The sequence below is a fragment of the Neophocaena asiaeorientalis genome, unplaced genomic scaffold (genome assembly GCF_003031525.2).
Source record: "Neophocaena asiaeorientalis asiaeorientalis breed wild unplaced genomic scaffold, Neophocaena_asiaeorientalis_V1.1 scaffold82, whole genome shotgun sequence".
Taxonomy (NCBI): domain Eukaryota; kingdom Metazoa; phylum Chordata; class Mammalia; order Artiodactyla; family Phocoenidae; genus Neophocaena; species Neophocaena asiaeorientalis.
In genome coordinates, this window is record NW_020173068.1 from 4,748,996 (window position 1) to 4,759,260 (window position 10,265).

Here is a 10,265-nt window from a genome sequence, read left to right on the forward strand (position 1 = left end):
TGCCACAACTACTGAAGCCCACACACGTAGAGCCCATGCTCCGCAACGAGAAGCCACTGCAATGAGAAGCCCACGCACACTGCAACAAAGAGTAGCCCCCACTCGCCGCAACTAGAGAAAGCCTGTGTGTAGCAGCAAAGACCCAATACAGCCAAAAATAAATAAAATTAAATTTAAAAATAAAATAAATTTATTTATTTTTGGCTGCATTGGGTCTTTGTCGTTGTGTGTGGGTTTTCTCTAGTTGCAGCGAGTGGGGGCTACTCTTTGTTGCAGTACACGGGCTTCTAATTGCGGTGGCTTCTCTTGTTGCGGAGCACGGGCTCAAGGTGCGTGGGCTTCAGTAGTTGTGGCTTGCAGGCTCTAGAGCGCAGGCTCAGTAGTTGTGGCTCACGGGCTTAGTTGCTCCACGGCACGTGGGATTGATCTTCCCGGACCAGGGCTCGAACCCGTGTCCCCTGAGTTGGCAGGCGGATTCTTAATCACTGCGCCACCAGGGAAGTCCCTTGATACACATTTGTCAAAACTAATCAGATAGTATACGTTTCACTCTTTGTAAATTGTACCTCAATTTAAAAAAATAAGGGAAAGGACACAAAGGGTATACATTGATCCAAGGACAGTCTCCTGCATAAGCACAGTACAAGTTCATCCATGTTGTTGTGAGTAGCTGTAGTTCGTTTTTTTTATTATTGTATAATATCCATTTATTGAGTATTGATCAATAAATACATCAGTCAGTCCATGTAGTGATTCTACTGATGGGCACTTCGTTTATAGCCGAAGTTACAAATGACGCTGTCACGAACATCTGAATGTGTATGCACATGCATGTATTTCCCTAGGGAATCCAAACCTAGGACTGACATTGCTGGGTTATAGGATGTTTGTATCTTCAAGTGTAGCAGATAATGCCAAACCACATTCTTAAATGCCTGGATCCATTTTCAGTGTACCTGTTCCCTGTTCCACATCCTCATTAGCACTACTTGGTATTGTTAAACTTTAATTTTAGCCATTCTTGTGGATGTGATGTCATCTCATTGTGGTTTTAATTTGCATTGTTTTGTGTCTTCCTTACTTTATTGAGGTTAAATACCTTTCCGTGTGAATGTTGGCCATCTGGACATCCTCTTTGGTACAGTGCCTAATACAGGTCTGCCTATTTTTCTTACTGGTTGCCTTTTTCTCTTTTTTTTGCCGTGCTGCGTGGCATGCGGGATCTTAGTTCCTGGGCTAGGGATCAAACCCGTGCCCCCTTCAGTGGAAGCAGAGTCCTAACCACTGGACTGCCAGGGAAGTCCCTCGGTTGCCTTTTTCTTATTGATTTATGCAGTCTAGATACAAGTTCTTTATTGGTTATATGAATTGCAGATCTCATCTTCAACTCTGTAGGTAGCTTGCCCTTTTTACTCTATTAATGGTATCATTTGCTGAACAGAGGATATTAATTTTAATGTAGTTCAATCGATTGATTTTCTCCTTTTTAAGATAATGTCCTGGATGAGTCTTATAAGTGTTGGGTTAAAAGGTATATACAGTTTTTAGAGATTTGCTTACAGTTTACTTTACCACTGGCTGTGTATAAACCTTTTTATACCATTTTCACTCTCACCAACAGTGTATATGTGATTTTCCCACACTCTTGCCAGAACTGGAGTTTTGGGGTCAGTTTTGACAATGTAATAGACCTCTTTTCTTCATTAAATGAGTATTTTGTCTTAGTTTGCCTGTATGATTCAGGGAATAAATTTGTTGCATTGTTCCAAGAACATGGCAGTCAGTAAGCCTAATTACAAGATTAATACTAAAAATATTCTTTAGGTTTTGATGCTGTGAGGAGCATTTATGGTTGGTAGGGAAAAGAGAGAAAGATACAAAAAACCATTTTCTTTTTTATTAACTTAAGTCAGCTTGATGTTGGCCTAAATTAATGCAAATAAACTGATGAAGACTTAAGACAGTAGTCCCCCGTTGTCTGTGGGGGAATATGTTCCAGGACCCCAAGTGGATGCCTGAAACTGTGGATAGTACCTAACTCTCTATATACTATGTTTTTACCTACACATACATACCTATGATAAAGTTTAATTTATATATTAGGTACACTAAGAAAGTATAAATCAGGCAGAGCGAGAAGTGCCAGCACCACTACGCTTGCCTTTGGGGCCATTATTAAGTAAAGTGAAGAGTTTCTTGAACACAAGTGCTGTGATACCATGACAGTCGACCTGATAACTGAGATGGCCACTCAGTGACTAATGGTGGGCTACGCTGGACAAATGACCCACGTCCCGGGTAGGTCGGAGCTGGACAGTGTGAGATTTTAGCACACTACTCAGAGCAGCATGCAATTTGAAACCAATGGGTTGTTTATTTCTGCTACTTTCCATTTAATATTTTTCAACCATGGTTGATTGTGGAAAGTGAAAAAAAACCCTCAGATAAGGGGAGGCTACTATATAGTGGATCAAGGAATCCATGGAATTGATGAGTTAGAATTTTGTGGATTTTCCTTGTAAGTTTCTGGCATATTTTTAAGTGATAGAATCATGATTTTACCTACTCTTTTTCACACACTTTTACTCAAAGAAGACATCCCCACCCCAATCTGTATCTGCTCCTCCTCTCTCCATCCCCAGTATTCATTCATACTCCTTCCTGGTTTCAAGGTAGCTCCTGAGTTTTCCTTGGGGATGGGTAGAGTTTCATTTTGAGACTCCACGACAGAGACTGTTAGAAGAAGTATCTGTTAGGAGGTGAAATTTGGAGTGGCACTCTCCTCTACACTCTAGCCTTGTTCCCACTCTCTTACTTTAGTTTAGATTTTTATCCTTTTCAATAGATTTCTGTCATAATCTAACTCTTCTTCTGCCTCCAGACTTCCCATGGTTAACAGAATGAAATTCCTAAAACTCAGGTCATTCTCCTGATTCATATCCTTCAGACTAAAAAAATCACAGTCTTAATCCCTCAGCACAGTGCCATGGTTATCATCAGCCCTCTTGCTGTCTCTCTATCCTCACGTATCCAGTTTCCCACACACCTCCCGAAGTCTATGGTTTCTTTGAATTTGGAATGTTCTTCCACATTGGCTCATCACATTACCTAGGACTCCCTCTCCCTCCCCACTGGCAACTCATCTCCCTATTAACTGACTTCTTTTAAAACTGAGCTCAAGCAACACATCTCCTTGGAAACCTTACCTCCCTGATCCTTATTCCCCTTCTGTACTTCCATGCCCTCTGCTCCAGCTCAGTGAGTTAGATGTTCCCTGTTCTGGGCTGCTACAGTTCTCTCTCTATCCTTCCATCACTGTGCTTTGTATTGTTATAGATTTGACTTTGTCCTCTACTCATTTGAGCTCCTTGAAGGCAGGGCCCTGATTCCCCTCCTTATTCCCACCCCACCCACCGCTTGGAACTAGCATGGTGTAGTTTATAGGAGGCACCCCATAAATGTTTAATGAATAATTAGATGCAAAATTATATCTAACTTTTTAATTTATTTTTGGCTGCATTGGGTCTTCATTGCTGCACATGGGCTTTCTCTAGTTGTGGCGAGCGGGGGCTACTCTTCGTTGTGGTGCGTGGGCTTCTCATTTTGTGGTGCCTTCTCTTGTTGTGGAGCACAGGCTCTAGGCACGTGGGCTCAGTAGTTGTGGCACACGGGCTCAGTCGCTCCACGGCATGTGGGGTCCTCCTGGACCAGGGATCAAACCCGTGTCCCCCGCATTGGCAGGTGGATTCTGAACCACTGCCCCACCAGGGAAGTCCCTCTAACTTTCTTAATGTACGTATGAGAAGAACTTTCTGAGAAAAAAGGTCAATTAGAAAGGGATAGGAATTTAATCAATATTCTAAATCCCTCTTCTCCAAAAGCAATACACATTTAGGAATGACTACTGTGCTTGTAGGATTTGTAGGGTTTTGCTCACCTGAGTTGTGCCTTGCTGTCACAGAAGGATGCCCTGCAGTGGTCTCGCAGTCCGGCTGCAGTGGAGGGAGAGGAGCCAGAGGACACAGCTGATGTGGAGAGCTGTGGGTCTAATGAAGCCAGCACTGTGAGTGGTGAAAATGATGGTAAGTGTCCTTGACAAGATGGGTGAAGAGCCACAAGCAGTTGCTAGGGTCTAACCTTTATTTCCCTCTCTTCCAGTTTCTCTCGATGAAACATCTTCTAATGCTTCCTGTTCTACCGAATCTCAGAGTCGGCCTCATTCCAATCCCAGGGACAGCTACAGAGCTTCCTCACAGGTGGGGGGAGAGTTGGTGACTAGGCTGGATGGAAAAGTGAGGCAGGCACAAGACAGGACTCTTCCTCCTGTAGTTAACTGAGCGTGTTGAAGAGTGGAGAAAATCACCTTGGTCTCCACCTGTTAGCACCATTTAAAAGCGGGCCATAGGAAAAGTGGGTAGTAGATCTGAGAGCAGAGCAGTTTGTTTTTTCTCTTTACCATGGATGGATAATTTTGTTTGTATTTATGAAAAAACCTGGGAACATTCAGGGAGAAGTATAACAGAGTGGGGAGAACATGAGCTTGGGAGTCATCAGTTTGAATTGCAGCCCTGCCACTCACTATCTTTGGGCAAATTCCTTACCTGTAAAGTGGGGAGAGCAACACATTCTTTTCAGTGTGGGGTGATGCTTGGCACAGTGGCCGGCACCTGGCTCAGTAGAATGAGTCGTTGCTATTATTGGCATTACCTGCCCGTGCTGGTTGAACACTAACTCTGTTTTACAAGACAGCGAGGGAGACGTGGTCGAGAGGGACAGCTGTTGTGGCCTGCAGGTGACTCAGGCTCCTTTTGTATCCCCTCTGGGAAAATAGGCGAACAAGCAGAAGAAGAAGACCGGGGTGATGCTGCCTCGAGTTGTCCTGACTCCTCTGAAGGTAAACGGGGCCCACGTGGAACCTGCATCAGGTATGTGTGAACTCGTGGTTGTGATGCTTCTGCCTCGGGTCCTGGGGACCTGCCTCCCCCTGGCAGCAGCTCTTGGCCTAGGTAGTGCTGTGCCAGTAGAGTCAGGAGCCCTCCTCTGGCAGTCAGCACGCCGTGGCGGTGAGACCCGACCTAGCTTCCGGCATGGGCTCTGCTGGGCGCCCTTCCCCTGGCCTCACAGGGCAGTTGTGAGGGTCCTGTGAAGGCGTGTGCAGGTGCTTTGTAAAAGACACAGTGCAAACTAAGATGGCGGTTTGGCATTCTTACGTGATAATTTAAAGCCAGACCAGGAGGTGGTGATCTCTGACGGCCCAAGGCTGGGCCATGGAAGCACCAGTACTGCTGGCAGCATGTCAGGGAGAGCTGGGAGAAGTAAGCTTGTCCGAGAGCCGTGGGCGCGGCCTGTGATGCTTTTGACCGGTGGAATGCTGTGCCTTCAGGGTTCTCAGGCCGCCACGCCGATGGCGAGAGCGGCAGCCCGTCCAGCAGCAGCAGTGGCTCTCTGGCCCTGGGCAGCGCTGCTATTCGTGGCCAGGCCGAGGTCGCCCGGGACCCTGCCCCGCTCCTGAGAGGCTTCCGGAAGCCGGCCACAGGTAGGTGGCTTGGCACTCATTTCTCTGCCTGTAAGGGGGCCCCTGCAGGCCTAGAGAGAAGATGATGTCTTCTACTCCACTCCTTTACAGTTTATTTTTACTTCTCAGGTGGCCCTCTATTTTTGTTGGTTTTTACCTTGTATTTTGGTTATGTCACATACAGATTTTTCTCTGCTAGACTGAGAGAACTCCCTGTGGGCAGAGATGGTGCCACATTGCTCCTTGTATGTCCCTGTAAGGGCCTAGCCTGTGCCTGCCTTGATACTGCTTAGTGAGTGCTCAAGTGAGTGAAAATTGCTGAGTGTCTCAGTGAAGAATTCCATTTGTTCTCTTTCTTCGGTAGCATCCTGCCAAGTTTGTTCTCAACGTCTGCAGTCTCTGTCAGGTGCCCTTTTGTATAAGCTAGTTAGCCTGTGGGGCGGAAGCCTATGTTGAATACGGGCTCTGCAGGCAAGTTCAGTACTGTGCACCCCCCACCCGCAGCAGGGCTATTTGCAAGGCCAGTCTGCCACTTGCTATTTCCGGATTTATTTCTCAAAGCCCGCATGCTGGGTTTTTGTAGATGGGCCACTTGAAATCATGAAGACGACTAACCTTGGCTTCTGAAAATTAGAATAAACCGTCCCCCAAGTGGCAGCTAGGTGTGCTGTCTTGTAGCCTCTCCAGCTCATCAGCCTTGCCGAATCTTAAAGCCTCACAGGTCTCTGTTCCATTTGCTGAGGCTTTTGTGAGAGGTATTGACATTGCAGTGGGCTTTAAACAACCCTTAGCACCTTTCTGCCTGGAGGTCAGACCTCTCCAGCCCATTCACAGAAGACTTCTGCAGATTTTTCTGTAGGACGCTAACCAGATTCACTTTTATTTATTTATTTATTTTTTTGCGGTACACGGGCCTCTCACTGTTCTGGCCTCTCCCGTTGCGGAGCACAGGCTCCGGACGCACAGGCTAAGTGGCCGTGGCTCACGGGCCCAGCCGCTCCGCGGCATGTGGGATCTTCCCAGATCGGGGCACGAACCCGTGTCCCCTGCATCGGCAGGTGGACTCTCAACCACTGCGCCACCAGGGAAGCCCCAGATTCACTTTTAGACTTCCATCGTTTCTCCCATTGGCTTTGTGGAGCCTGTTCTCCAGCTTTGGAGGGAAGCTCAGAGCCTGCCCCTTGCCTGGTTTTCTGTGGGAAGAGTGTCCCTTCAGGCTGTGACACAGCATGCTACTGAGGTCTTGTCTGAGACGATGCAAGCCCAGGTGTTCTCTTAGGTTTGATGGTAGCTCATAGGTTAGGGTAGACTGGATGATTGAGCTCATTGTGTGCAGATAAGTTCTGGGTAGCTTGGGTGCTGCCACCAAAGTTTTCCCTCAGTTGACATTGCTTTTTTGGTTTAAGAAGCTGAAAATCTACATTTTGCTTCCTACTGCTTGAAAAATCACAGGTCAAATGAAGCGCAACAGAGGGGAAGAGATAGATTTTGAGACGCCTGGGTCCATTCTCGTCAACACCAACCTCCGGGCCCTCATCAACTCTCGGACCTTCCATGCCCTGCCGTCCCACTTCCAGCAGCAGCTCCTCTTCCTCCTGCCTGAAGTGGACAGACAGGTACATGTGGGCAGCTTCCTCTTTGCTTTCTCTGGGCTAGCTTCTGTTCTCTTTCTAAGTTTCTTTATTGTTTTTTTTTGCCTTGATCCTTCCAGGTGGGGACCGATGGCCTGTTGCGTCTCAGCAGCAGTGCACTGAACAACGAGTTTTTCACCCACGCGGCTCAGAGCTGGCGGGAACGCCTGGCTGATGGTGAGTAAGCGTTCTCGTCCCAGCGGCTTGAAAGGTGCCTGCCATGTGTGGTGTCACTTGTCTCCTGGTATTTAAAACCCCAAACCCAAATACGCATTTTTCAAGTCGTTTTTTTTTTTTTTGCGGTACGCGGGCCTCTCACTGCTGTGGCCTCTCCCGCCGCGGAGCACAGGCTCCGGACATGCAGGCTCAGCGGCCATGGCTCACGGGCCCAGCCGCTCCGCGGCATGTGGGATCTTCCCGAACCGGGGCACGAACCCGTGTCCCCTGCATCGGCAGGTGGACTCTCAACCACTGCACCACCAGGGAAGCCCCTTTTTCTTTTTTTTCCAAGGGGTATTCTTTAGTATAAGGCAGGCTTTCCTCTAATAGACGTGGTGGATGTTAATATGCCCCGTAGCTCTAAAGAAGGTACAAGAGTATTTGGGCTTTCACTATTTTGTGTGTATATATTCATCTGCATTGCCTCTTCATCATTAAAACTATAAACTCCTATTCTTTCCAGTAAGCATGGCATTGACCTACTCGGTAAGTTCCACCAGGTGCTCTGTCTATTTAGATGTTACCACTTGGAGTGATTGTTAGCTTCTCGTAATTCAATTTTGTGGGGAAGCTACGTGGGAAGTGCACTGGGAGGTCCCCAAGACTCCCCTCCAGGTTCGATGATTTGCTAGGAGGACTCACAGGACTCAGCATGTAGTTGTACTCATGGCTGTAGTTTATTTTGGTGAAAGAATACAGAACAAAATTAGCAAAAAGGGTGTAGTCCAGGGAAACCAGGTGCACACTTCTGAGATCCTCTCCCGGTGGCGTGTGCTCAGGATGTGCTCAGTTCCCTCAGCAAGGAGTTGTGACCGCACGTAGTCACAAGTGTAGTCTGCCGGGAAGCTCGTCAAGGACTTGGTGCCTGTGGTTTTTACTGGGAGCTGATCATGTAGGAAGCCTCTGTCTGACCCAAACCCAAATTCCGGATTCCCCAAAGGAAAGCAGGTGTTCACCGTAAACCATCTGGTTTGCTTCAGCTGTAGGCACAGTGAGCCATTCCCTGTCAGTTATGGGGTGGGGACCCTCCTGAAATCCAAGGTCCCAGATGTCAGCCAGGGGCCCACCTTGTCAGCAGGCCTGTCTGAGCCTGCTATGTTAACTTTTTTCTGCGCATGGAGTAAGAACAATTCTCTTGTTTGTTTTTGTTCTGATCAATGTGTTGTTTGCTGTTGAAGGACTGATTACCCGAGGGAAGGGTAAATTTCCCTCATAATAGGTGTGTTAGTTCTGTCCTCAATAAGCACCATGTGAGATCCTCTGGGGGAGACGGGAGCCAGCGTGAGGAAAATAGTGAGGGTTCAGAAAATGATTTCCAAGCTCACCAAAGTCACGTGTTATTTTGAAAACTCCTGACATGGTAGAACTGCAAGATTTGGCTTTTCCTAAGACAGACCTTAATATCCTTAATGCATCACTTGAAGAGTTTTGTTTCTCTCTAGGCGAATTCACTCATGAGATGCAAGTCAGGATACGACAGGAAATGGAGAAGGAAAAGAAGGTGGAACAATGGAAAGAAAAGTTCTTCGAAGACTACTATGGACAGAAGTAAGGCCCTTGGTGCTGTGAGTCCTAGTGTGGTTTGTGGGGGGACAGAGGCAGGTGTTCTCAAAGCCATGCACACTGCTGTGTCACCCAGGAATGTGGAGATTACAGTGACTCTTATTTAGCTTAATGCCATTCATGGGGAAGCTAACATCGGTTTTTCTATGGTTAGTGTTACATACCATGCAGATTTATTTTGTTCTGAGAGATCTAATATTTGGGTGTATATTATTCATAGTGGATGTGCCCTCTCTGCCCTGTAACTGATAATGTGAGTTTGGTTTGCAGGTTGGGTTTAAGCAAAGAAGAGTCATTGCAGCAGAATGTGGGCCAGGAGGAGGTTGAAATCAAGAGTGACTTGCGTGTCTCGGGAGAATCAACACGACCGCAGCGTGGCCCGGCCACCCGGCAGCGAGATGGGCATTTCAAGAAACGCTCTCGGCCAGATCTCCGAACCAGAGCCCGAAGGAATCTGTACAAAAAACAGGAGCCAGAACAAGCAGAGGTTGCTAAAGACACACAGTCTGTGGCACCAGACATGCCCCTGTACAAGGATGGGGAGGCTAAGACCGATGCAGCAGGGGTGGGCGGTCCCCACCTGCCTGGCACATCTTCCGCAGCACCCAACCCAGAGAGTTCCGAATTCCAGGTGGAAACTGTGGCTTCCCGGATCCAGCCCGATCCAGACGACCTGGCACATGTCTCCACGTCTCCAGACAGAATTCCCAGCTTGCCTCAGGAGACCGTGGATCAGGAACCCAAGGATCAGAAGAGGAAATCCTTTGAGCAGGCGGCCTCTGCATCCTTTCCCGAAAAGAAGCCCCGGCTTGAAGATCGTCAGTCCTTTCGTAACACAATTGAAAGTGTTCACGCCGAAAAGCCACAGCCCACCAAAGAGGAGCCCAAAGTCCCGCCCATCCGGGTAGGAGGCTGTTTGATCCTGGCTGCCCTGAGCCCAGGCCCCTTTGAGGGACAGGAGATTAGTGGGGCTCCTTTGCAGGGACAGAAGGCCCCCGGGCCCTTGTGTTAATTATGTGGGAGTGTAGAGCTCTCTGTACAGAGGCGTTCTTGAGACTGACTTGAGTATCGGGGGGATAAGGTTCTTTTCTTCCTCACTTGGTTGTTCACTCTGTTGAAGTTATCTCTAGAGGTCATAATCCTTTGGGGTTTTAAAATCTTTTATTAGGTGGTGTTAGATTTTTTGTGTAGTGACTTACACAGTCCCACCAGAAATTAAATTTAGAAGTGTGGCATATAACAGCCCTTGAGCAGAATCTTCTCAGAATGGTGTGGTGTCTTGGACAGCCATTTTACCATGATTATTTCTTTTTTTTTTTTTTTTTTTTTTTTGGGTA

At 47.5% G+C, this 10,265-nt stretch overlaps 1 protein-coding gene across 1 annotated transcript in view; it reads left to right on the top strand.

Annotated features, from left to right (window-relative positions):
* Nucleotides 1-10,265, top strand: part of ASXL1 (ASXL transcriptional regulator 1) — a 70,160-nt gene that overhangs the window by 51,454 nt on the left and 8,441 nt on the right. The window contains exons 5-12 of the mRNA XM_024742934.1: nt 3,962-4,082; nt 4,159-4,256; nt 4,832-4,925; nt 5,384-5,536; nt 6,968-7,131; nt 7,227-7,323; nt 8,808-8,913; nt 9,199-9,832. Of these exons, the coding sequence (XP_024598702.1) occupies nt 3,962-4,082; nt 4,159-4,256; nt 4,832-4,925; nt 5,384-5,536; nt 6,968-7,131; nt 7,227-7,323; nt 8,808-8,913; nt 9,199-9,832 (1,467 nt within the window). The remainder of the gene's footprint in view (nt 1-3,961; nt 4,083-4,158; nt 4,257-4,831; nt 4,926-5,383; nt 5,537-6,967; nt 7,132-7,226; nt 7,324-8,807; nt 8,914-9,198; nt 9,833-10,265) is intronic.